General features: G+C 37.9%; 1 protein-coding gene across 1 annotated transcript in view; it reads left to right on the top strand.

Moving 5' to 3' along the window:
- Nucleotides 1–9152: 9152 nt before the first annotated feature.
- The window catches only part of pld1b (phospholipase D1b), a gene marked incomplete at both ends in the record, with an annotated part of 31668 nt that continues 12821 nt past the window's right edge, over nt 9153–27999 (top strand). The window contains 18 exons of the mRNA XM_079259676.1: nt 9153–9291; nt 9422–9585; nt 10505–10647; nt 10722–10833; nt 11016–11081; nt 11226–11284; nt 11419–11511; nt 11898–12050; nt 12141–12290; nt 16741–16824; nt 17762–17843; nt 18021–18131; nt 18216–18398; nt 19580–19799; nt 24617–24745; nt 24823–24941; nt 26301–26414; nt 27106–27216. Of these exons, the coding sequence (XP_079115802.1) occupies nt 9153–9291; nt 9422–9585; nt 10505–10647; nt 10722–10833; nt 11016–11081; nt 11226–11284; nt 11419–11511; nt 11898–12050; nt 12141–12290; nt 16741–16824; nt 17762–17843; nt 18021–18131; nt 18216–18398; nt 19580–19799; nt 24617–24745; nt 24823–24941; nt 26301–26414; nt 27106–27216 (2232 nt within the window). The remainder of the gene's footprint in view (nt 9292–9421; nt 9586–10504; nt 10648–10721; nt 10834–11015; nt 11082–11225; nt 11285–11418; nt 11512–11897; nt 12051–12140; nt 12291–16740; nt 16825–17761; nt 17844–18020; nt 18132–18215; nt 18399–19579; nt 19800–24616; nt 24746–24822; nt 24942–26300; nt 26415–27105; nt 27217–27999) is intronic.

Genomic DNA, 27999 nt, shown 5'->3' on the forward strand with positions numbered 1-27999 from the left:
CATCAACTCACCTGTTTGTTTTGCTCAGCATAACCCTAAAAAGGTTTTCTGCGTAACCTCTACCTCTCCCATTAACATGTTTCAGTCTGCAGAACTGACACTGCCTGCTTATTTTTCATTTTTTGCACTTTTTGGATCCTTTTAAAGCAAATTCAGACACACTTTTAGGATCAGCCTGTTTGAAATTGGCAAAAGGTTAAAAGTTAATTTAAAAGAAAAAAGCAAGCGATAGTCATGAGCACGAAGATCTGTGAAATCTAAGAAGTTAAATATTTTGTTGATAAAAGCAGGACTTTCATTCTAGAGGTCAGTTGACTCTGAAGAGATGCTGTTTCTGAGTAAATGTATGTACGCTAATTTAGCTGCCTTATGTATTCTGTGTGTGTTTACAGCATCTGCTGCACACACTCTCAAAAACTGATGCCATGCATGCACAAAATACAATATGCAGAAAGTGTGGGGACGAATATGAGAGGGTTCAACTTATGACTTAGAGGCTGCAGTACAAATCCAGAACTTCTGTTTGGTTGGAGCTGGCTGGCGTGCACCGTAGTTGAATTCTGGTAACAAGGGTAGGTCAGTATATTGATTACCTTGCCATGAAAGCCAGTTGCCTACATGAGAATGAGGTTAAAAGGCAAGATCATTCTCAGCCTGAAAGCCCAGGATGTTCACTATGTGTGCAACCTGTGAGGGATGCAGACTGCAGAGAAACTCTGTTCTCTGAAATCCAGGTCATTTTCTATTGTGTGATACAAACTAGTGTGCAGGTAGTCTTTTGATATATAACTGTAAGTGGGTTGTAATATCAAATCAAATGTACAGAAACGCAAAAAAAAACATTTTCCCTTTATTTCTATTGTCTTGGAAATTTAATTGAGCATCTTTGTTTTATAAATGTAATTATCATTCAATTACCTTTTCTGTTTTTCTTGGCAGCTGTTATCTGGTCATGTTAGATCAATTTATTTATTTTATATGGAGGAGTTTCCTGTATGAAGTCCAGTCTTTTAGTGTTATACCTGTGTTTTATTGTGTTATTACTATGTGTTTTATTGGGTTATTACTCTGTGTAATAGTGTTATTACTATTTGTGTTAGTGTTATTACTATTAGTATTATAGTGTTAGTACCCTGTGTTATAGTGTTGTTGTATGTTTTATAGTGTTATTACTCTGTGTAATAGTGTTACTATGTGTGTTATAGTTTTATTACTGTGTTGTAGTGTTTTTACTATGTGAGTTGTAATGTTATTACTATGTGTTGTAGTGTTATTACAATGTGTGTTGTAGTGTTATTACTCTGTGTTGTAGTGTTATTACAATGTGTGTTGTAGTGTTATTACAATGTGTGTTGTAGTGTTATTACAATGTGTGTTGTAGTGTTATTACAATGTGTGTTGTAGTGTTATTACAATGTGTGTTGTGGTGTTATTACTCTGTGTGTGGTAGTGTTATTACTCTGTGTGTTGTATTGTTATTACTCTTTGTGTTGTAGTGTTATTACAATGTGTGTTGTAGTGTTGTTACAATGTGTGTAGTAGTGTTATTACAATGTGTGTTGTAGTGTTGTTACTCTGTGTGTGGTAGTGTTATCACTCTGTGTGTGGTAGTGTTATTACAATGTGTGTTGTAGTGTTATTACAATGTGTGTTGTAGTGTTGTTACTCTGTGTGTTGTAGTGTTATCACTCTGTGTGTGGTAGTGTTATTACAATGTGTGTTGTAGTGTTATTACAATGTGTGTTGTGGTGTTATTACTCTGTGTGTGGTAGTGTTATTACTCTGTGTTGTATTGTTATTACTCTTTGTGTTGTAGTGTTATTACAATGTGTGTTGTAGTGTTATTACTCTGTGTGTGGTAGTGTTATTACTCTGTGTTGTATTGTTATTACTCTTTGTGTTGTAGTGTTATTACAATGTGTGTTGTAGTGTTGTTACAATGTGTGTAGTAGTGTTATTACAATGTGTGTTGTAGTGTTGTTACAATGTGTGTAGTAGTGTTATTACAATGTGTGTAGTAGTGTTATTACAATGTGTGTAGTAGTGTTATTACAATGTGTGTAGTAGTGTTATTACAATGTGTGAAGTAGTGTTGTTACTCTGTGTGTTGTAGTGTTATCACTCTGTGTGTGGTAGTGTTATTACAATGTGTGTTGTAGTGTTATTACAATGTGTGTTGTGGTGTTATTACTCTGTGTGTGGTAGTGTTATTACTCTGTGTGTTGTATTGTTATTACTCTTTGTGTTGTAGTGTTATTACAATGTGTGTTGTGGTGTTATTACTCTGTGTGTGGTAGCGTTATTACAATGTGTGTTGTAGTGTTGTTACTCTGTGTGTGGTAGTGTTATCACTCTGTGTGTGGTAGTGTTATTACAATGTGTGTTGTAGTGTTATTACAATGTGTGTTGTAGTGTTGTTACTCTGTGTGTTGTAGTGTTATCACTCTGTGTGTGGTAGTGTTATTACAATGTGTGTTGTAGTGTTATTACAATGTGTGTTGTGGTGTTATTACTCTGTGTGTGGTAGTGTTATTACTCTGTGTTGTATTGTTATTACTCTTTGTGTTGTAGTGTTATTACAATGTGTGTTGTAGTGTTGTTACAATGTGTGTAGTAGTGTTATTACAATGTGTGTTGTAGTGTTGTTACAATGTGTGTAGTAGTGTTATTACAATGTGTGTAGTAGTGTTATTACAATGTGTGTAGTAGTGTTATTACAATGTGTGTAGTAGTGTTATTACAATGTGTGTAGTAGTGTTATTACAATGTGTGTAGTAGTGTTATTACAATGTGTGTAGTAGTGTTATTACAATGTGTGAAGTAGTGTTATTACAATGTGTGAAGTAGTGTTGTTACTCTGTGTGTTGTAGTGTTATCACTCTGTGTGTGGTAGTGTTATTACAATGTGTGTTGTAGTGTTATTACAATGTGTGTTGTGGTGTTATTACTCTGTGTGTGGTAGTGTTATTACTCTGTGTGTTGTATTGTTATTACTCTTTGTGTTGTAGTGTTATTACAATGTGTGTTGTGGTGTTATTACTCTGTGTGTGGTAGCGTTATTACTCTGTGTGTTGTATTGTTATTACTCTTTGTGTTGTAGTGTTATTACAATGTGTGTTGTAGTGTTGTTACAATGTGTGTAGTAGTGTTATTACAATGTGTGTTGTAGTGTTGTTACAGAGTAATAACACTACCACACACAGAGTGTGTGGTAGTGTTATTACAATGTGTGTTGTAGTGTTATTACAATGTGTGTTGTGGTGTTATTACTCTGTGTGTGGTAGTGTTATTACTCTGTGTGTTGTATTGTTATTACTCTTTGTGTTGTAGTGTTATTACAATGTGTGTTGTAGTGTTGTTACAATGTGTGTAGTAGTGTTATTACAATGTGTGTTGTTACTCTGTGTGTTGTAGTGTTATCACTCTGTGTGTGGTAGTGTTATTACTGTGTGTGGTAGTGTTATTACAATGTGTGTTGTAGTGTTATTACTCTGTGTTTTGTAGTGTTATTACAATGTGTGTAGTAGTGTTATTACAATGTGTGTAGTAGTGTTATTACAATGTGTGTTGTAGTGTTATTACAATGTGTGTGGTAGTGTTATTACTCTCTGTGTGTTGTAGTGTTGTTACTCTGTGTGTTGTAGTGTTATTACTCTGTGTGTTATAGTGTAATTACTATGTGTAATAGTGTCATTACTGTGTGTGTTGTAGTGTTGTTACAATGTGTGCTGTAGTGCTTTAGAAGCTGTGAGCTTGAAAGGCACAAATTATGTTCTGTGTTCCTTTGTTTGTTTTTTTTTTTTTTTGTTTTGTTTTATTTCTCTGTGAAAAGTTTGTGGTTTCATTGGTTTAATTTAAAGGACAGTATTGGTTTGTGGTGTTCAACCTTAAAGACTTTTTGGAAGATGGTTTTTGCTTTATTTAAACAGACTTTTCACTTAAAACTAAGGATTTGTATAATTTCGACCCATGGCTGCTGAAACACTAACAGGAAAATGTGGCGAATTGTGTCTTTAGGATATTGTTGTGACCTCTAGCTGATATGGAGGAAGTGAAAGCAGACAGACTGGAGTCAAACCATAGTTTTGTTTTCTGCGGAAACAGTCTTCCTGAGAAGTGTCCTGACAGCTACGTCCTACCCAGGCAACAACTCTAATAAAAACCAAGTATTAGCCTGGCTATGCAGAATTTCATTGACAAATTAGTGTTGACATATGCTGGGCTACCACTGATCGTAATCGGTGCTTTACAGACCACAGATGGTTTTTTTTCCTCCTTACAAAGTTGTCTTTTTTCAGATTTGATATTTTAGATTTAAAAGTGAATTGTGAACAGTGAGTGTAGTCAGTGGTGTTGCCCAGGGTATATGTGGGTATATGGAGCATACCCACTTCTCTTTCAGTCAGCATAGAGTATACCCACTTCTAAATTTCTAAGCTACCTGTGATGCTGCTTTTACAATTACAAACGTCCCCACACATGTAGCTACGTCTCCCAGCAGCTCAGCTAAGATTACCAATTGTAACCTTTACTGGTGCAGTTAGCGATCAGCTGCATTAACTTTAACTTGAACATAGACATAATAAAGACATATGTAGATAAGTCTATGAGCCTGTCTCTCACCGGCTCTATGTGCCAGTAATTTAGTTTAGTAATTTCATAATTCTTCCTACCTGAAACCGAAGACCAGAAATTATGTGGCAATGAGCAAATTTCTCGAGTGAACTAAGTCTTAAATGTCACTTTTTATTAAACAATGTTTTTTGGGCTAGTTCTTTGTTTGGTTTGTTTTGTATTTTAAAAGAAGGGCAAAAATTTAGAGCATACCCACTTCTCGAGGGACTACTACACCACTGGACACAGTGATTATACAGTGTATAAAATAGGCAACAATGAACTAATAGAAATTGTGTAGGATGAGACTGCTATGATACGGTGTGGAGTTCCACAAGGTTGTGTTTTAGGACATCTGGTATTTCTAATTTGTATGGACAGTTTTTTGGTTTTTTTTTTCAAGCTCTATTTAACCAGATTTTTAAAAAAACCCATTGAGATCAGGATCTCTTTCACAAGGGTGACCTGGCCACATGTCATAAAACCAGTTACATAGAGGTGATAGTTTTAAGTAAAACATACAGACTTGCAGGTGTGGTAGTATTTTCAGATGCTGTGACATAACTACAAACAATTTAAGATTTAAAACACAGACACTGTTTAATGGTCTCACGCTGTCAATCCCTCATTATACATCAGAAAAGATCCAAGTGGAATCAACTTGGAAAGTTTCAGTTCAGCCAGTGAAGTATTCCACGCAAAAGGAGCAGCAAAGCTGCTAATGAAATGAAACTAATGAAATGTGAGAATGCAAGACGTAAAAACGGCTTGTTCTTGTCAATAATGTGCACAAGTAAGGCAGGATCAAGCCTTAAAGAGCCTTGTAAATAAGGGTCAGCCACTGTGTATATCTGCAAGCAGTCAGAGAAGGCAAGTTCAATTTCAAGGACAATTCACAATGCTGAGTGAGGCACTTGCAGCCAGTGACAAACCACAATGCTGAATGAAGAACAGTGTCCAAGGACTAATTCTAGACTGTGGATTTGCTGTATTTTCAGCTCTGACAAACATTACTCTGGAATCCAGGGACGGCAGGCTGTATTCCTAGTGTAATGTTGTTTTTGTTTGCTAGAAAATTAGAATAAAACAGATGAAATGTGAAAATCTATCCTCTGTTTTTACCCCCTAATTGACAGAGGGTATCACCATGCACAATGATTTCATGCACACAGATGCGATTGATCACCTTCAGCAGTATTATCATTTCTAAACCTTGTTGTTTGCATTTAAACACAGCTTCAGTCCGATTTTGTGAATATAGTTTGTATCCAATTATAATGATTCATTTGTAATGAATAATTAGGATCTAAACATCAAGCAGTAGTTGGTAATAAACACCATTGCACTGTTTTGTTTGTTCTTCATAGAAGATGATAATGTCTGTAATTTCTTTCAGCAGGTATGGATGCCATTCAGGCTTAGAGGTTTAGCTTCTAATCAGACTTATGACATGAAATCCTGGTTGAGTGTTTTAGTTCACTGTTTTGGTTCTCTGTAACACAGCTTTCCCATTCTATTAGTTTTCCATACCCACAGCTTCAGTTCTGGTGCTTTGTGGCTAATTTCTGCTTTTTCAGATTGAATATTTAGGACACAACAGGGGCGCATTTGGAGGCATATTGAAAAATAAGTGCATCTGAAAGACTCTGATTCGTCCCTAAGGAAGCTGAGGAGATAATATCTGAATATCAAACTCATTAAATGAACTCAAACCCAGCTTGTTTTTGTTGTGGCAAATTGCAAGCAAAGAAAAACAAGCTTCTTCCTGCACGGTGGCATAGTGGAGCACTGTGAAAGAAGGTCGCTGGTTCAAGTCTCAGTTCGGGGAGAGGGTCAGACAGTGGCCTTTCTGTATGTGTGGGTTCTCTCCAGGTACTCCGGCTTCCTCCCACTGTGGAAAGACGTGCACGGTTAGGTTAATTGATCACTCTAAATTCTCCCTGGGAATGAATGTGTGTGTGTGGATGGTTGTTTGTAACCTCAGTGTTGGTTCTATGATGGACTGGTGACCTGTCCAGGGTGTATCCTGCCTGTTTCCCAGTGATTACTGGGATAGGCTCCAGCTTCCCCGCGACCCTTAATCAGACTAAACAGTTAAAAAAGTGAATGAATGAGCTTCTTCCTACAGAAAAAAATCATTCAACCTTCTGTTTTTCCAGTTTTCCCCTTTTACTTAGTTTCCTTTGAAAATCTGCTGCTGTTGTTCCATCGCCTCCTTTATTCCCTTCAGTCATGCAACGCAGGACTGATCCAGACATCAGCGATTAGCAGAGGAGAATGACATGAAACGCGAACTCTTTTTTTAATCACATTCCTCTATACAAGTGTAGGTGTGGGAAAGTGCCGAGAGGAAAAACATACAAAACAGGTCAAATGGCAGTGTGTGATCACTCATGAATGAAGAGGATTGTCTCATGGGATTTTCTCATAAATTGTCCCAGAAACATGAATGAGATGAAAAATGAGACCCATGGGTAAAAAAAAAAAGGCTGTAACAGCAGCAGGAATTAAAATATCATCTCCCGAGTCAATATCACATTTATTCAATAACTTCCAAACTAAAAAACTACAAATTCATACTTAAATTTTATTTTAGTTTTGCTTTTTCACAACCTGAACTTCAGTCTTGCTGCTTGGTTTAAATTCTTTTTAAGTCCTAATCAGGTGGCCAATAAATTGAATAGTTTTATAATATGAGGGGAAAAAAACACTTGCAAAGACAAATGAGCCATCCCAGATGGATAGTTTCTGCATTATAAGAACAAATATAATTTACTGGTAAATAGGTTTGATATCATCACTGAGATGGAGAGAGGATGTAAGACGTCACTGCTGGTCTGAGCTGCTCACAGAATGAGATTTTCACACTTCGGCACCTAAACAGCTACATGTTTTGGGAGGTTTTATTTGGGTGGGAAATCAAATCGAAAAAAATTGAATATCGGGATTTTTTGCTTCACAATTTTAAAATTGATTTTTTTTCGTTAAGTATTTTATTTTGGTTAAAAAAAATTTTTTTTTCAAAAATACAAATTTTTTAAAAATAAATTATTGTGATCTATTTAAAAAAATTTGAGATTTTTAGTGCTTTACATTTACATGTATTTATTATCTTTTTAGTTTTCTTCTTGGGCATTTTGGCAGCAGATGACGGTCTGCCTACTGTGTTGTTTTTTCCTAATTGAAATTAAGAAAAATAACGAGCAACAAAAGTTTTGTACTTTTTTTTTTTTTTTTTATGTTTAGTCGACAAAAATCAGCAATATTAAAGAATCATGAGAATTGAAATCGAATCGGCACCCAAAAAAATCTGAATCAAATGGAATCGGGACAAAAGCATATCGTCACAGCCCTACAGGTTTACGAGTTGATCATGACTTCAACCAATCAGACATACTTTCAAGCGCAAATTTTACTTTATTTTTCTGAGATGTTTCTTTTGGTGGATGGTTGTTTGTCCTTCTGTACTGCGATGGACTGGCGGCCTGTCCAGGGTGTACCCTGCCTCTCGCCAAACGATTGCTGGGATAGGCTCCAGCTTCCCCGCAACCCTTAAATGAACTAAGCGTTTAAGAAAATCATGAATGAATAAATGAATGAATATGGGTGTTTCCATCCATCAGTTCACATTTTTGTAGAAATAAAATCTATAAAAAAGAATTGTTTTAATTTACACAGCTTTTGACTCATATTAAGGACTGCTTGAAACATCATATGTGTTTAATATGGTGGTAATCCCACTGAGGACGAGGTCAGATGTGGGGCTGTAGTTGGTCTAATCCATCTCTGTTAATGTCTGCTTAATCGCTTACAATCATGTGCATGAATCTCCAGCTAGACAGCTACTTTGTTCATGAGATTAAGTCAATTCAATCTTCATTGAATGAGTTTAGCACCTTAAAATACACGATTCCACTCTTCTCCAAACACATAGTCTCCGTAATGAGATCAAGTTCAGTGTTGATGTGAACAGTATGGATCTGCTGATGCAAGCAAAGAAATACAGCTGCATCAGGATGAACGTTCATTTGAGTCCAATTATTATGATTATTACAGAAATTATTACAGAAAAAAATGGACTCAGGGGTGTGCACTGACTTTACATCAAATGAAACTGTTTTTCTGGTTTTAAATCTATGTAGCCGATGTAGGACGAAAGATGATGCATCAGAGCAGATTGGGATTATTAAATCCAACTGTGGCTTCACAGATTCATGCAGTCTCTTGTGTTGCTCAAAATGCTTTAGTTAACAAACAATTGAAACCTTTTACTTCCCTTTCAGCTTCCAAGCAGTTAATAGTTGCACATTAACTCAGAGGCTAAATGACTTCTAAGCTTTCTAATTCTACCGCCTGCTTAATGAAGCTGCATTATAACATAGAGAGTGACGTTTCTGAATTTCCTTATTTTTGCAGGAAGAAGGTTAAGAGTGATTTAAAAAAAAAAAAAAAAATGTATTTCATACTTTGACTTAGCATCTCACTCTTCTTTACCTGTGCCTCCAGGTGAGCCCTGGGCTCCACACGGACTGTTAGCCATGTTGCGGAAGTCCGAGCCAACCTCCAGCACCCTGCAGCTGGTCGCCAGCGACATGACGGGCATCATAGAGAAGCTGGACACCCGCGAGCTTGACCTCGGCGATGGCGAATATGACACAACAGACCACAACATGCCTGGTATCTGCCATCGACACACACACACACACACACACACACACACACACACACACACACACACACACACACACTGACACATGTATGTTCTGATGTTGCTTGGACTCTTTGTAACTGTCTGTTTCCCCCCCAGCTGAGGGGCTTCCCTTTACTTGTATTTACCACACGGTGGGTTTCAAGGAACCTGAAGCCAAAGTCTTCCTGTCATCTCCAATTACGGCCAAAATTCTGGAAGTGGAGCGCTTCAACGCGGCTCAGGACCGCTTCAACATCACCACACAGAGAAGCGTCAACAAGGTGAAGAATGATGCTGATTTATCTGTTTGTTGTCTTTACCTTCTCTGGTCATGTATGCCATATCACCCTGGTGGTGTTTTATTATTTTAGAGGTTTTATGTTCAACTATATCCGACCACAAGCTGTGAGATTCTTCAGTTTTATGTATGTTTTATTTTATAATATAATTTCTATAAAGCTGTCGTTCAGTTTGCAGCTGCTGACACATGATTTTAATTAGTGTTGCTTCTTATTTCTAGTCTCCTGCTCAGAGGCAAAAAAGTATTTCTCTTCAGATGCATAAATCTAATCTCCTACTCACCATCACATTTGATTAAGCCAGTGTTTTTGGGTTTTTTTTTTTAACCTTTTTGAGCCTTTTGATTGATTGAAAAATCACACAGCACACCACAAACCAAAACGTTTTTTTTTTAAAAAAAAAAAAAAAAAAAAAGAAACTGTCCATATTATTAATATAAAGTCCATCTCATCCAATCCTCTTGAAAACAAATCGGATAAACACAAGAGGAAGGAATTTTATTATCTTTTACTGGTGCCTGATTGGATGAACACAGAGCTGCTTTTTAGACCAATTAGGTGAAATTGGATAATTTCCTGACACCTGAAAAGCTCTCACAGTGGTTGAAAAACACTGGAGTAAGCCACTAAAACTGGTAGCTTCAGCTACCGTAAACATCCACACATGCACTGTTTCTTGCCTCAAACTAGTAAAAATGAGTCAGATGATTACGTCACATGGCTGATGAGCAGTTCAGTGCAATTTTAAAGCTTGTATTTGAAAGCTGAGAGGTCAGCAAAAGTTGGCAACTCGCTACCGGTGAACTGATTTCTGAACCAGCCTTCATGCTTGTTTTGGTCATTTGAGCTTTTTTAAAATAAAGTGTTGCATGCAACTCACTGCAGCCTCTGCTGTGTGCAGTCTATGCCAGCTATGTATAAGATCGAGTTTAAACACGGGGATTTTACATGGCTGGTGAAGAAGAAGGAAAAACACTTCATGGAGCTCCACAAAGATCTGAAGACCTACAAGACCTTCATGAGGCTGCCGCTGCCAACACGCAGGTGAGTGTGTGTCTTTTTTAAAATTGTTTTTATTTTCCAAAGTTACGTCAGCTTGTTAACACGTCTCTTTGCAGTCATACGATTAAGAGAAGGACGGCAACCATGAGAGAGGTGAGGCAGATGCCAGTTCTCCCAAGAGGAGGAGGGGAGGAGCTGGACAGAGTGGAGCAATTTTCCAGCCGCAAGGTAAGTCCCCCATTAGTGATGTCATTTGACTTCACTGTTTTATTTATTGAAAAAAAAAAAAAAAAGAGTTAGTATCTTATCAACAATAATCTTTAAAATTAGATACATGCAGTGTTACACTCATCCCAGGATCATATACAGTACATGTTTATTAATTTATGCTGTATTTGTTTTTGTTTCAGAAACAACTGGAAGATTACCTGAACAATCTGCTGAAAATGCCCATGTACAGGAACTACCATGCTACAGTAAGGAGGAGTTATGGCTTTAAACGGGACCTATTTTTACATGATTTTCATACTTCAGTGCACTTCTTTATTATGTGTACAGAAAAACAGACAAACTCATAGATTATATATTTACTTTACTGATACTTTTGTTCTCCTCTTCAGATGGAGTTTATGGATGTTAGTCAGATGTCTTTCATCCATGACCTCGGACCAAAAGGACTGTAAGAGCAGCTAACTCTTAAAAATCCCCTGTTTTTTGGTTTTTTTTTTTGCCATTGGATAATTTAAAAGAATCACTGGAAATGGTGTTATTGCAGCCTTTTCCTGTAGGACCAATAGTTTTCCTGTCTTTCAGAGAAGGAATGGTGCTGAAGCGATCTGGTGGCCACCGGATTCCTGGGATGAACTGCTGTGGTCACAGCAAAATGTGTTACCGCTGGTCCAAACGGTCAGTAAACACAGACAGACACACCGTTCCAGAGCAGAGGACAGTTTGGGGCTTCATTTGTTGTGTCTGTTTCTATGCAGACGATGCAACCCTGTTTAGCAGATTCACTAAACTTAGAAACAAAGCTCATTTCAGTAATGACTTCAATCTCTGGCAGCAGCACCTTAAAAAAGCTCCAGAAGTCATAATAATATGTTAAACTTTTAATGAATTAGTCCAACGAGTTTTAATAACATGAAATTTTCTTTTCTTCCTGCTGCCCCACTGGACGTCCTGGTTTTTTTTTCTAGTATTACTTTGGATGTTTTTTTTGTTTTTTTTGTTTTAAATGAATTATTCATGATTTCAATAAACCTTTATATATCACATAATGTTTGTGTGTGCAGCTGGCTGGTGGTGAAGGACTCGTTCCTGCTGTACATGAAGACAGACTCCGGTGCCATCTCCTTTGTGATGTTGTTTGACAAAGAATTCGATATAAAGTTGGACTCAAAAGATACGGAAACCAAACATGGTGTCCGTATTAACAATCTCACCAGGTCTGTGAACAAGCGATCTTCCTGCTTATAAACTACAATGCAACGACGCAAATGCAGGTCAGAGCTTTAAAAGTGTCTTTTGGCGAGCAGGTCGTTGGTGCTGAAGTGCAGCAGCTACAGACACGCTCGCTGGTGGGGCCAGGCTATCGAGAACTTCGCCAAGAAGTATGGCGCAAATTTCCTCATAGACCACCGCTTCAAATCCTTCGCCAAACCGGAAAAGAACATCCCTGCCAAATGGTAATCCCAGTAATGTGAAGTTGAGAAACACCTTCAAATTAGAAATTTTAACCTAAAATTGTCCTTCTGGTATGAACCAATGTTTCATGCTTTCATGCTGAATATGAAGAAACACAAAGTTATAAATAGTCACTTGCCCCATAAAGGGTTAAACACCGCTCTAGATTTTTTTTTATTTCCATGAAAAGCAATTTTTTATCAGATTGAAGCAAAAACAAAAATCTAAAATGTGCAATCAAATGTTGGGGTCAATGCCATTATCTTTCACAGGAACCGAAATTCCTTGTGGCGCCTCTGGTCTTAACCCTTAAAACTCCACTAGATGCCCCTGAGCACTTTTTTAGGAATAGTAGTGTGTAACTCTGTGGGGTAAATTGTGCTTGAAACCTTAACCGTTAAGCAATCTATGAATCTTTTCTAGTCACACATATCCCATCCAGGAGGTTTACAATCCACACCAAGTGGCAAATCTACCGCAAGTGATCCAGATAACGCCATTATATGTGTATATATATATATATATATATATGTATATATGTATGTGTATATATATATATATATAATGTATATATGTATATATATGTATATATATATATATATATATGTATATATGTATATATATGTATATATATATAATGTATATATATATATGTATATATATATATAATGTATATATATATATGTATATATATATATAATGTATATATATATATATGTATATATATATATATATATATATATATATATAATGTATATATATATATATATATATATATATATATATAATGTATATATGTATATATATATATATATATATATAATGTATATATATATATATATATATATAATGTATATATGTATATATATATATATATATATAATGTATATATATATATATATATATATATATATATAATGTATATGTATATATAATGTATATATATATATATATATGTATATGTGTGTGTGTATGTATGTATGTATGTATATGTATGTATATATATATATATATATATACATACACATACATATTATAAAGCTACGAGTGACAAGCAAGTTATGTTGGCTGAAGACAACTAAATGATGCTTCTCCATGTCTGGAATGAGGCATAATTTTAGCCTCATGATCTGACAACTGCAGCTGCCTTGGAAAAAATAATGTCTGTATGTTGACTGGAAATGTTGGACCTTCTGCGTACATTACAGGAAGAAAACAGGCGGGGTAAAAGCATCAAAACATGATTTGGAGTCTGAAGGTTAAGAAGGGAGTACGGTCTTTAAATGTAGAGGTGAATTACAGTAAGAAAGGGCTTGTATACATGCAGCAGTGACTTTACACAAGAGCAGAATAACTCACTTCTCTTTGCAGCGTTTGCTCAACACTTTTAGTTAACTGTGTGTTAAAGTGTTGAAAGAAGACACTTTTAGCTCTTCGCTGCACCTGATGCAGGTTAGATGTCAGTTAAGAAGTCTAGACGCGTTTTAGTCCTGTTGGCAGAGTGTGATTGCAGGCTAATGTGTGTGTGTGTGTGTGCACGTCTGTGTGTGTGTGAGGTCCAGTGTCAATTTCAGACCTTTAGTGTGAAAAGGTTTGTGGAAAGTGAGGCTAGACCTCCGAATCGCTGTCAGACTACTCCTGTTAAACTGATGCTTTCAGTCTTTATTTGTGACTGTTTGAGGTCAATAATGTTGGTATCGCATAAAAAGACAAATGTGTGTGTGTGTGTGTGTGTGTGTGTGTGTGTGTGTGTGTGTGTGTGTGTGTGTGTGTGTCTCAGTGGAGTAACCCGACACAAAGAGAGGGAAAGTGAGACTCACCTACTCATCACCTGTCCTCCTGCTGGGCAACATTATACTATCTGTGAGATGAACAATGTGTGTGCAAGGGTGTGTGTGCCATAAAAAATACACAATAATTCCAGAAAAGTCTGATTTTTTTTCTGGTCTGTAAACAGTTTATGAAAAAAAAAACCATATTCAGATATGGGACTGTCACGTCGATGCTACAGGACTGAAAAGGGAGAGAGAGGAGGTTCAGTGGAGTGTCGAAGACAAGTGTGCTCCTACTCAGTTTTATGTATCAGACATAATACAAAAAGATCATGTGATCTTTACTAAGTCTTTAAAATGGAGTAAACACACCCTCACATGAGCAACGACGCGCGACATATTACACTGTAGCATTATTTATCTAACAGAAATGAAGCCAAAGTGCAGAAGCGGTGTGTAAAAGGCGATGTTCACACACAATTTAAGCGCTTGTAGGACATGCTTTGGCAGCAGTAACTTGATTTATGTTTTCTGTTGTTATCTTACTGTCCTCATGCACTCTTCTTTACTACATGTCTTTATTTCATCGCGGTTTGCAGCATTCATTTATAAACAGGTTTTTTTTACTGATCCCACCACAGCATTTCATGCGGGTTGAGGTCTGGACATTGGACCAATCCAACACCCTGAGTGATTTTAACAGTTCTGTTGTAGATATGTTGCTGTGTTTGGGATCGTTGTTCTGTTTCAGTCAACATCAAGCTAAAAAATGGTCTCACATTTTACTTCAGTATGAAAAAAAATACATGAAAAGTTAGGATATGGCTCATATAGTTCAAATAAATTAGACTTTTCATATAATCTGGAGGATTTACGAGGCATTAACGTGATTTATGTCCTGAAATTATCTCGTCCTGCAGACTTTATGTGAACCAAATGAAAGCCTGCAAACCTTACACGTATTTGACTTTAGATTGTTCCAACACTTTTAGAATTGATCCAAAGAAGCTTTAAATGACTTTCGACTTGCCCAATAATAATAATTTGAATTAATTATCTTGTAATATTAATGCTATGCTAATGCTAATGCTAATGACTGCACCACTGCTGTTTTTATGCACTTAGATTTACTTGTAAATCATTTATTTTGCTTCTGTAAATCTAAATTCCTGTTAGATTTGTTTGTATAAGTTGATGATAAGTCATGCTGCATCTCTTGATTGAATAAACTTGACCTTTTTATTTTACCTGTTATAAAGTGGTCGCTGCAAACTCACTGTCTTTTTGCGCTAATCCTGTTTTTAGCTGGAGATTTTTAGTTAAATCTTAGTTAAATTAGTTAGTTTTTTTTTTAAATTAACAATGTTGTGACACACTACTTTCAGTGCACAAAAATCGGGAGAAAGATGAATGTTTTTTTTTGTTTTTGCTTTTTACATGGATTTGTCTGCATTGTCTATTGTGAAAATGAACGATGTATTTGTTGTAAAACACGTCTTTTGCATCGGCTGGTGTGTGCTCAGGTAGGCTAATATAATAATGTCCGGTTGCAGTGACTGCACGCAGCACAGAATTCAGGCATTTTTACGCCAAGTCAGCAGAGAGTGAGGGGGTTCTGTGCCGCCGCATTTACTTCCAGACGTCTGCATTTCATGACGTCAACGCTACGTCAGATGAAATCCAGCAACAGAAAGAAGAGACTTTCATCTTTCCAAATAAGCCTAAAGTCATCAGACTTTTTCTAAGAGACATGTCATGATCTTTCATGTTTAACATCCAAATTAAGGCCTGAAGAGTCTGAGATGTAGCTCTTCGGTTATTAGCAGTTTTTCTGAGCATTGTGCCGCCTGATCGTAAGGCTGAATGTACTGAGACGTCTAACTCTGGAAAGACTGGCAGCTGCTTTGAATGTTTGCTATTCATCTTCATCACTGTGGAATGACAAATTGATCGTTTAGCCTCTTGCAGACTAACAAGCAGGGCGTGTTGCTGATCTCAGATCAGTGCTGATGTTTTTCCTCCCTTGTTCACGAGCAGCAAACTGACAAATAGTTTGTTTGTTTTATAGAGGCTCGTACGCTGATGATGCACAGTTAATAAAGTGCATTTGATCAGCATCATCTGTCTGGTAGAGACCAGATGGAAGAAGTCACAGCAGATTATTTGTTTTATTCTCCCCACACTTCTTTTTTTTTTTTTTTGTCAAATAATAACACAGTTGAATATGCTGTGTTGTTATTCATCAAGGTTGTATTTCCCCAATTTTAGAGTTCATAAAGAGCAGCTTTCTTTTTATTTGAAAAACTAATTCTTGATATGGGAAAGTTTGTAATTTTTGCATCACTAAAGCAGCCTCCTACAAAAAGAAACACTGGTCAGCCATTCTGATGGTGATATTAGATGGTAAATTCTGGCTTCACGATCTAAACTAAGAGGAACAGAACTCCAAAGTAATAAAAGACATGAAGTGATCACTAGATGTGTGGAAGTTTGTTCATATGAGTTGCAGAGAAGACGAGGCGGAGGTGTCTACATGTGAAGCATAGAGCTGTACGGGTGTGCAAAAGCTTTGCTGGAGATTCTGTTTAAACTTATCTTCTTTAATTCATCTTTAGTAATTAAATATTAAATGAAATATCTTGATTACTTTGCAGCTTTATTTGTGTTCGTTCCTCTGCAGGTACGTGAACGGCAAAACATACATGGAAGATGTAGCTGATGCGCTTGAAGAGGCCAAAGAAGAAATCTTTATAACAGACTGGTGGTGAGTTTTAAACTTCTGCCTCCAGCAACAGAGCAAAACAGAGTAGAGGTGTGTGTGTCTGTGTGTGTCTGTGTGTGTGTGTGGGTGTGTATTTCAGAGTGCAGTGAGTGCACATGGTGGTCACCTCCACAGGAGGTTTTCTGGTCAAATGGATCAGTTACAGTTTGACGCTCAGTTGAGTCAGAGGTTTAGACTATTGTTACACACACACACAAACACACACACAAATACCAAGGCTACTAACCTGGAGTTTGTGTACCCTTGATATTTATGGTGTATTTCATCCCTTAGGAAGGAGTAGTCAAAGTTAGAAATAGTAGTTTTTGTAGTTGAAATAAAATAAAAGGAGGGAAGTGAGGAGAAGACGTACAGGCAAAGAAAAGGAGAGCAAAAGAAGGAAGAGCAGAATAGAAATGAAGAAATAAAAGATGGACATGGAGGGAAGGAGGAGAAGCAACCACCAAAAAAGGAAACCGAGAATGAAAGGAGCAAACAAACAAGAAGCTGGAGATGAGGAAGGAAGTGTGGGGAATTAAAACGAGAGAATAAAAAGATGAAAAATGAGAAGGCAGGCAGGAGGGGAAAGTAACAATGACGAAATGACTGAGGAAACAAAAGAAGGAAGAAACGAAGAAGACAGGATATTAGAAAAGAAGAAAAAGCAGCAGATTGTGTTGTTTTAGTTTGAAGAAAGAACCGCAAAATAAATCAATACAGACATAAAACACTGAATGTGCTCAGAATAAAGCTTTTATTCTGACTGTAGAGGTTTCAGCTATATTTATCTGCTGATGGTGTCATTAGTGCTTTAGACTGATGGGCCTGTGTGGCTGTGTGTAATGTGTCTGATTGTTATAAAGGGAGGGAAAGAAGCAGAAGTTGAAAAGCAAATTGACTGAGATGAAAATAAAACTTTTACTTCTGTTTGGTCCTTCAGGTTGAGTCCAGAAATCTTCCTGAAGAGGCCAGTTGTGGAAGGAAACAGATGGCGTCTTGACTGCATCCTGAAGCGAAAAGCGGTGAGCAGGAAACTCTAGTTCTGCTTTTCAGGCTGATGAAGGATTCACTTCCAGTATGAGACCTGGAGGAGATACCAGATGTTTCTGACATCAGTTTAGTCCCGTATCTCAACGTGTTCAGCTGACATTTTTTTAACTGGAAAACGTGACAGTTCAGGAAGTGTGCTGATTTTGCAGCAACAAGGTGTGCAGATCTTTGTGATGCTGTACAAAGAGGTGGAGTTAGCGCTGGGTATCAACTCAGAGTACAGCAAGAGAACACTGGTGCAGCTTCACCCCAACATCAAGGTGAGAATCGCTGTGGAAAGTTTCCTGCAGGTCGATCGCTCTACACCTGGTTCATGTCTGAAATGTTATGGTACTGGTTATCAGGTGATGCGACACCCGGACCACGTCTCTTCTGCCGTCTATTTGTGGGCCCATCACGAGAAGATCATCGTCATCGACCAGTCGGTGGCCTTCGTGGGGGGGATCGACCTGGCATACGGGCGCTGGGATGATCAGGGACATCGGCTGACGGACATCGGGAGCGTGACGCTTTCTCACCTGGAGCAGGTCTCATTGCTACACACACTCACAGACGCTCTCGTACTGATCGTACAGTTACTGCTCAGTTTGCACATTTAATCTTTTATTGATTCCAGCTCTTATTAACAATCAGAACGTTTGTAAAACTTCTCCAAATTCAGTAGCAAATTGATCCACCACGCAGAAGATGAACGTCTGAAACTGATCTAACATTTCTAGATATGTTACACATTAGCAGTGGCGTAGTGGTCCCTCGAGAAGTGGGTATACTCTCAATATGTCACCTTTTTAAAAACCAAACAATTAGTTCAGAAAAACTGTTTCAGAAAGTGACATGTAAGTCTGGACTGTTTAGTTTCCTCCAAAAATCCATCATTGTCACATAATTTCCTCTCTTCGGTTTCAGGGAGGAAGATTTATGAAATGACTAAACCAATATTGGCATACAGACGAGCGAGACACGGGCTCATAGACATATATACATATATCCTTAATATGTCTATGTTCAGGCTAAAGTTCAGTAACCTTAGCTGATCTGTTGGTCGACCTAAGTACATGTGTAGGGACGTTTGTAGGTGTAAAAGCAGTATCATAAGGGTTTAGAAGCGGGAATACTCAATGCTGACTGAAACAGAAGTGGGTATACTCTGTATACCCGCTAGGGGTGGGAAAATCGTATAGAAAAATAAAAAATCGGGATTTTTTTTGCTTCAAAATTTTAATTTTTTTTTTTTTTTTTTTTTTTTTTTTTAAAACAAAAAATCTTTTTTTTTTCCAACTAAATAAAAATTTTATCATGGATTTTTTTTTGGGTCATTTTTATTCTTTTTATTGATCCTTTAACTTGTCTTCTTGGGCATTATAGCAGCAGAATGATGATCTGGCTACTGTGTTGTTGTTTTTTTTTTCTCATTGACGAGCAAACAAAAAGTTTTATCAATTTATTTAATCTACAAAAAATCAGCACTATTGAAAAATTGTGAGAATCGCAATTTAAATCGAATCGGCACCCAAAAAATCAGAATCGAATCGGGACTAAAGCGTATCATCACAGCTCTAATACCCGCTTACACCCTGGAGCACACCTCTGCACATTAGTGACTACAAGGTGGTTCATGAATTAACTGGTGCATCAGTTATATTAAAGTCATCTCCAAAATATGTACGTAGAGTATAAAGGAAGTCACAACTCCGTTTGTTGTTCTCAGGCTACAGCTGCGTCCTCCAGTGCAGCTGCTCCAGCTAGCAGCAGCGGCGGCGGTGGTTACCAGAGCAACGGGAACGGTATTTTCACGGTGGCAGACTCTGTGGACCCTCAGCCCAAGCTGAAGGGTCAGGGGAAGACGAGGAGGGCCAGGTTTAGCCTCAGGAAGAAACTGCCGAAACACGGGCAGAGCTCTGTGGACAGCGATGAAGAGGAGGAAGCGAGTGAGTGAGAACAAGTCTGTTCGCTTTTCACACTGATGCTACTGGTTGAAAACACGTGATATATGGTCATACTCAATCTGCTGTGATCTTACTAATTTTCTTGAAGGTCATTTTGATTTGTAAATATTTTTAGACACAACCAGGAATAATCGAACCCTCTTCTATTATAAGCTAAAAAAAAAATTGACATGTTAGATTTTATAACTTTACTTTAAATGATGGACGAGTTGGAACCGTAGACTGTATATAAAAGATGGGCGGAGCCTCCGTGACGTCACCCGTAGGTTTCTGAAGAGCTGAATTGAAGCTCGGTGGGCGGTTCCTACCATCACCATCTTGGCAGAGGCATGTGTGTCGTCTCACCCGGATATGGGCAAAGAGGTGGAGCTGAGAGGGGAGCTGTGAGCGTCATGGTGGATGATTGACATCTAGCGCACTCTGACTTTCTGTAGCTAAGAGCTAACCGAGCTAACCTGGAGATAAAAGGAGCTAACCAGCTAATGGAGGTAAGCGGGCTAAAGCTAAGTCACGTTGTTAACCGGCTAAAAACCGCGGTTATTATACATCCTTCTTACTTGAAGCGGGAGATCGAAAACCTGTCAATCAAAAGGACACGCCCCTAAATATGCCGAACTTCGAGAATAAATTACTATTAAATGGGATGTAAAAAGTCAACCTGCCACACCTGCGTGCCCACACTCTTAACAGCTGCCATGTAACACACCAGATGGCCTTGGGATGTGCACGCGGATCATACGCTTACAGGAAAGGTTTATAAGCTGTACCAGTTTTCTTCAGATGATCAGGCCCATATATAATCAATCTTCTGTACTTTTTCTTACACCAACAGTCATGTTTCACACAGTAATGATTAAAATAAACCTTAAACTAAAAACAAAAACACATTAAGCCTGAGCAGAAGTGAGGGAGTGTTATTCAGTATATTCAGCTGCTTGTCAACAGCAGTAGCTTACCAGCCAATCACGCGGTGGCATCTTGTCATTTAGTTGTGCAGACATGTTTAAGACGACTTGCTTAAGTTGAAACTGAACATCAGAACAATGAATAAAGGAGATTTAAGTGACTTTGAGCGTTACGTGGTTGCTGTTCTAAGTATTTACTGGAATTTTCACACACACACACACACACACACACACACACACACACACACACACACACACATCTTTCGTGTGTACAGAGGCGGTCCGAAGAAGAGGAAATATCCAGTGAGCAGCTCTTGTCTGGACCAAAATGAAACATTATGGTTCATTTAGTTTACAGCTATACTTGGTTGGTGTTTGCAACATGAACCAGTGAGATACTTTTGTGAGATATTCTGTGACTTGAAACATGTGGGTGGGAGAAAGATGAACGACTCCAAGGTAGTGAATCAGACTTGAAATTCAACATGTTGCAGATTTGTTCTGCTGCCTTGATGCTTGTGTAACTCAACCTGCAGCAACAAGCTTCACCGTGTTTTCTGGACACTCTGCTCAGGTTGGTCGAACAGCATCACCAGCCAACACACTCTGATCCCCAGCAGGCTGGCGGAGCTGAGGGTGTGTGTGCCGCTCGGTCAGTGTCAGGCCGGTGAGTCGGCCTGCCAACGTGGATTCAGGAAGGCAGCTTGCTTCTCTTCTCCTTGAGTGCTTTGCTGTGGTTTTTGACTTTCTGTCTCAAAGGTTTCAGTGAGAAGTGGTGACGTTGAGGAGTTAAATCGTCGATTACCTTCTTCTTTTTTATTTTGATGAGCATTTTGCACTTTTTCAGTCCCTTTAGAGTGAAATTTATCTAAATACACAGACTGAAAACCTGAAAGCTATGTTGGGACACCAACACTGGAGGAGCAGTAGAAAGATGCTTTGCAGCAGGAATAGACTTATTATGAAACAACCATTTCTTTTGGTTTTTGTTGTTCATAGTGGAAGGCTAAATACTGTTTTCTCAGTGGAAATTTAACGAGCACTGCTTCTGCGATTAAAGGTTTGATAGTTACAATTTTCTTAAAAAAAAAAAAAAAATCCCAAAAGTAGAAATGGATTTTGTTTTCACCGTTGCTTCATTATTAATTCGTTATTTGAATTTTGACTCTTGGTTGAACAAAACTTTATTTTTTCCAGGATTTAATCAACATTTCTCACTTTTAAGGGACACTGTTAAAAGAGAATAATGATCCTGTAAGATAAACAAGTTTAGTTTGATTCAGTTTGACCCACATTCTAACTTTTTCTTATGAAAGGTTTAAAGCGCATCAAACGGATCGCGGAGAGAAGAGCCAGTCCAGCCTGTAATTACTTGCTCTTTATTAACCTTTAAACAAAGCCATATTTCTCTGCTGGCACAAGCATCCTTCATACTGTAAAACAGATGCTGTAGGTTATAATTAACTGCAGGACACGGCGGTTTGTTTGCCAGGATCATCTATGTTTATCCTGCTTATATGACAGATGGTCGTGTGAGACATGAACCAGAGTTAAACTACACTCTTAACACAAATAAAATAAAAACAACCCTTTTTTTAAAAGTATTTTTAAACTTCTTTTCTTTATGTGAGTCAATCATTGGAGTTAAATTTGATTAAATAATCAGGTAAGTGAAAAGATTGTAGCATATGAAGGTGGGTTCTGTTGAGTTTGCATGTTTTTGATGCTTGTAGCTTTGGTTTATGTGCTGTCCTCCTTCCAGCTGCTGTTTCATATCTCCAATAGTGCTGTTGAGGCATTTTCTAAACACCAGCCTTTCGCTGTGTGTTGGCTCGCTGCTTTACCACCAGCTGCTGTAAACAGATATGACTGTGGTGGGAATGATTTAAAGCCTCTATTCTGTGGTCGGCGTTGCAGTGAGATCAACTTCAAGATCAGATTTTCTCCAACACAACTTGGAAGCAACAGAACTTTTATTCTAAATGTTTTTTTCTTTTGTTATATTATTACTTGTTTTAGGTTTCAGTTTGTTATTTGATTCTTCAGAAGGTAAAAAGTCTGCAGTATTTCTAAAAGCCTAAATACAGCCGAACAGGATTTCTTATGTTGGCATTTCGCTTCTCATCTAAAAGAGTTTTTAGTTTTAACCTGAAACCTTCTCAAGTTCACAAGTTCAGTTCTTATTAAAACACTTTATCTCGTTCAGATGACTCAGAACATACAGATCATCATATAGGTATGCTGCCGTTATATAGGTACGCCTAACCCATCGAACATGTCAGCCACATCTAACTCAACTTGTTGATCATGCAGCCAAAAAAAGTATTTAAACTTAGAAGGAAAATAACTTTTATTCTAAATGTCTTTTCCTTTCATTATATTCATTGTTTTAGCACTTATTTAACTGCTAAATGACTATAGAGTAATAATAATGTCATTATATGAAAATGAAAGGGTGTACTTGTAAACAAAACACCATTACTTAGAAATATTGCAGATTTTCTTCTCACCCTGTCCTGTCCAGCATCGTAGCATACAGAATGGCGGTGTGCGTGCCATATTCAGCCAGACAGATTTACTCTAGCAGGGGAGACATGTCCTATATATGGCTGCCCTTGATATTCTCAATATTTTTATTGTCATTTATATTGTTATCATCAGTCCTGATATGGCAATGCAGAACCTGGCAGGGAAAGAGAAGGTAAGAAGAGAGAAAAAAGAGAAAGAAAAGATGGGGAGAAAGGTACAGAATTAAAATGTGAAGGGGAAAATGAGCTAATTTGCCAAAATCACAGTATATATACACACACATAAACTACTATAGTACTACAGGATACCTAATATAGCATAATAATGATAACACATAAATACCCGCAACATTCAGTCAAAAGCAGATGGAAAAAAGTTTTGTGGGCATGCACGTGTAAATGTCCACGTTAAAAATGAGCCAAATAAAATCAGTTTAATGTCAACACAAACTCTAAATGTGTGCGTCTGATAAATCATTTTAGCATAAGTCTAAACAGACTTGTGCATACTTGTTTACAGTCTGTGTGATGTGAAGCTTCTTACTTCGTGTGTGAGTGTTTTACCTGTAAGCAGCAATGATGCGCTCTGCAATAGCATCTCCTATCTTGTTAAAAACAAGTGAAAAATAAAGAAATATTGCAGATCAATGCAGTAAATCTAAAAGCTTCTCATCTTTACAGCAGTGTCTTGGTGTTATCCAGAGTTTATGATTTATGCTTTTGTCAGAAAACACTGCAACGCCAATTCTTAACTCAGTGACGCTACGTTAGTACCGATACCTGCGACTACCAAACTGTACACCTGTTGCTTCTGAAGTATTTGAAGTCTAATCGTTTTGTTGTTGGCTCAAAGATGTAGCAGTTTCTGAAAAAGATAACACACAGTATTGCTCATGTTTTTACTTAACTTTTTTTTCAGTTTATTTGTTGATCTGTTTAGGAACCTGCGTGTCTTTTCTTTGAGATTAAGCATGTGAAGATTTTTTAAAACTGCGAGGACGGATCGCAGCACCATCAAGCCTGGTCATTTTATTTATTTAATTTGATTTGAAAATGATTTTAATTTGATGTTTCTCACTGTTGTTATTATGTAAAGCACTTTTTGTGGTTCTTTAGCATTCAAAGTGCAATAGAAATACATTTTTATTTAATTTGATGTCAGCTGGAGAAGTTTGGGAACCATAGTACAGGTATACTTATTTATATGATAGTATTAGGCCCAAAATCATGTGAAAAATTCTGCTGGGGAGTTGAGGAACCGGCACATAAACGTTACGCCTGCAGTTTCAGTGGTTGTTTTTGACACTGTAGAGTGCATTATATTTTATTTGGTAAGTAATAATTGGAAATGTTTATGTGTTTTCAGGAAGCAACTCCATGCGAAGTCTTAATACAGGGGTTGGAGAATTGTTTGGAAATACGAGATTCTGGCACGGGAAAGACTACTGCAACTTTGTGCACAAGGACTGGGTCCAACTCGACAAACCCTTTGATGGTAAGAAACACATCTGAGATGTGTCTGTTGAGTTGGTTGTTATCATCAGTCTTATGTCCCCTTCTCTGTGGTTTCAGATTTTATAGACAGGCATACGACTCCCAGAATGCCTTGGCACGACATTGCCTCAGTAGTTCATGGGAAGGCAGCTCGGGATGTGGCGAGGCACTTCATCCAGCGGTGGAATTTCACCAAGGCAAGAATGACTCTGCTTTTATTACAGGCAAAAGATGGTCGTGTTAATATGAATTCATGAGTTAAACTTCAGTTTTAACTTTACACTCAGATATTCCAGTGAAGAGGATGGAGAGCACAAGTTGAACAGATCTATTTTCCGTAATGATGTGTACCTAGTGGAAATAGCCTTAGAGGTTTTGATTAGAATAAAAAAAAAAACTTAACAAGATGCAAAGAGACTGAAGAAATCTGAGTGTGTATTCAGCGTGTAAATCTGGTAAAGAGTGGATGAAGCAAACAAGTATTTATAGAGTGTGGCTAATGAGCTGCACCTGCCTCACACTCTGGGAAGTGGCTTTGAATTATGCAGACAGGGGAGATGTGAAAAGAGACAGGATTGTCTTGGAATCAGGTAACACAACAACACTTTTAGATTTTGCAGTGCCACATTGATTCACATGTACAACTGATTATCATCTGCATATTGTCAAACAGCTTGCATTTAATGAGGCGTTTGCACTGACTGCCGACAACGATGTGTGTTCAGATTTCTCTCACTTTAACCAAGAAAAACCAGTTTAAGATGTTGGAAAAATGTATGCAGGGAGGTCCAGACTTTCCTCTCCCCAGCCACATTTGCCAACTCTGCGGGGGGGGGGGGGGGGTTTCCTGAGGTGCCAGCCAAGAGATATAATCCCTCCAGCGTGTCCTGGGTCTTCCCCAGGGTCTCCTCCCAGAGGGACGTGCCTGGAACACCTCACCAGGGAGGTCCAGGAGGCATCCTGTCCAGATGCCCGAGCCACCTCAACTGGTTCCTCTCGATGCAGAGGAGCAGCGGCTCTGCTCTGATCTCCTCCCGGATGACCGAGCTCCTCACCCTATCTCTAAGGGAGAGCCCGGCCAACCTGCGGAGGAAACTCATTTCAGCCGCCTGTATACGAGATCTTGTTCTTTCGGTCACGACCCACAGCTCATGACCATAGGTGAGGGTAGGAACGTAGATCGACTGATAAATCAAGAGCTTCGCCTTCTGGCTCAGCTCCTTCTTCACCACGACAGACCGGCGCAGAGTCCACATTACTACAGACGCCGCACCGATCCATTTGTGGATCTCGCGCTCCATCCTTCCCTCACTCGTGAACAAGACCTCGAGATATTTAAACTCCTCCACTTGAGGCAGGACCTGACTCCCGACCCGGAGAGGGCAATCCACTCTTTTCCCATTTGTTAGTAGAATTCACAAATTTGATAACTTCATTATTACTGTGGAAAATTATATTCTATAGTGGAATAATGATGAACTCTTTACTGAAGTTCTGTTTGACTCACTGCGTAACGACTGTTTCCTGTACAATTTTCTTTTTAATGCGTTGACCAGCTTGTGAAGCCGAAGTACCGCTCTCTGTCATATCCATATCTGTTGCCGAAGTCTCACACCACCACCAGAGAGCTGAAATACCAAGTCCCCGACTGTATCACAACAAAAGTACAGGTCAGTTTACATTTTAGAGGTTTTTTTCTATGTATGTTTTTCCATATTGAATTATATGACACAAAATTAAATGTTAACTTTTTTCAAAATAAAACGCCTGGGAGGGAATCCATTCTTGCACTGATTGTCATGATATACTTTGATTTCACATCCTTCTTAATCACTAGTTAAATGGTATTGTTTGTTGCACAGTAGTGTATAAAAACATATTGCTATCAGACTAATTAATATTAATGTCATGAATTACTCCTATATCTCTATAATAATTGTCAGAAAAATATACATTAAGGGTTGTTACATGACTTATACACACATTCCTTTGGTCGTTATATCTCTGGATGCATGGGTGGCGCTGTATGTTTTCCGACAGTCATCCTGGTCCTGTACTGTCCTGTGTCTGTGTTTGTGTAACCTTGGATTGGGTTGTAAAGGAAATTTCCTCAGTTTCCTTCAGAAAGTTTGGATTTTAAGTTCACACCCAAATATTAACTCTTATTTTGACATTTTTTGTTGTGGTTTGTTGTTTGCATTCTTTTGGCCATGTAACCTTGAATTTTTGGTAATTTTGTCCTTTTCAGTATATTTTTTTATCATATTTTATTTTTGAATAAAAGCATGATATATGAATGAGTCAATTTTCTGTAAGAATAGAAGCTGAGTGCATTCCTGTTTACATGATGTCGTTCCTCAGATCCTCCGTTCTGCCTCGGACTGGTCTGCTGGCATCAAATACTGCGAGGAGTCCATCCACAATGCCTACGTCCACACCATCACAGCCAGCCAGCACTTCATCTACATAGAGGTATTTGTCTTACAAATATCTGGTTTTAGTTCAAAATTGTAGCCAAGCAAGAACATTTTTATGTCTTTATGCTGACATGTCAGCTTAAATTGCATATGGCATATGACACCCAACAATACCTGTAAATACACAGGATACACAGTGTGTGCCGCTTCTCAGCCAGACTGTGAAAGACCACACACACTAACGTGCCAAGTCCTTTGTTTTGTCTCCCACTTTTTCAGAGAACAGAAATCAAGGGGAAAAAAAGTTCAAAACATTACATACTGAAATCTTTATACTAAAACAATATTTATAAAACCAGAAACATATGTTTGTTTGTTTAGTTTTGTTTTTTTTTTTTGCTAAATTTGTATATATTTAAGCTTTCAAAACTTTACAAAAGTTTAGTGCAGTTTGAAGTTTGAAGCAGGTTTTAGTTGTTTCCCTGTTTCAACCCCTCATTCTGCACAAACCTCCTATTTAGTCATTACTTTGGGCCAGTAAGTGCAAGCAGAGACACGTCTCACCTGCAGGGTAATGGACCTTAAGGACCGGAACCGAGAGCCCTGGTTTAGTGTTCTAAAATTCATCTTTAATTCTTACAGCATTTCAACTCAGCCTCCATGTTGTTCTGAAATGTTATTTTTAGGTTTGGAAGCTTCTAAGTCACATATTGATGTCCCACTTTTTAATACGGTGTTTATATTTAATGCAATCAGACCTATTTTAAAGTGGTGTTGAGCAATAGTTCTTCTGGATTTCAGTCAGCTTTTGTTCCAGATCATTCTCAGAGGAAGACTC

This window comes from Telmatherina bonti (assembly GCF_933228915.1).
Source record: "Telmatherina bonti genome assembly, chromosome: 20".
NCBI lineage: Eukaryota > Metazoa > Chordata > Actinopteri > Atheriniformes > Telmatherinidae > Telmatherina > Telmatherina bonti.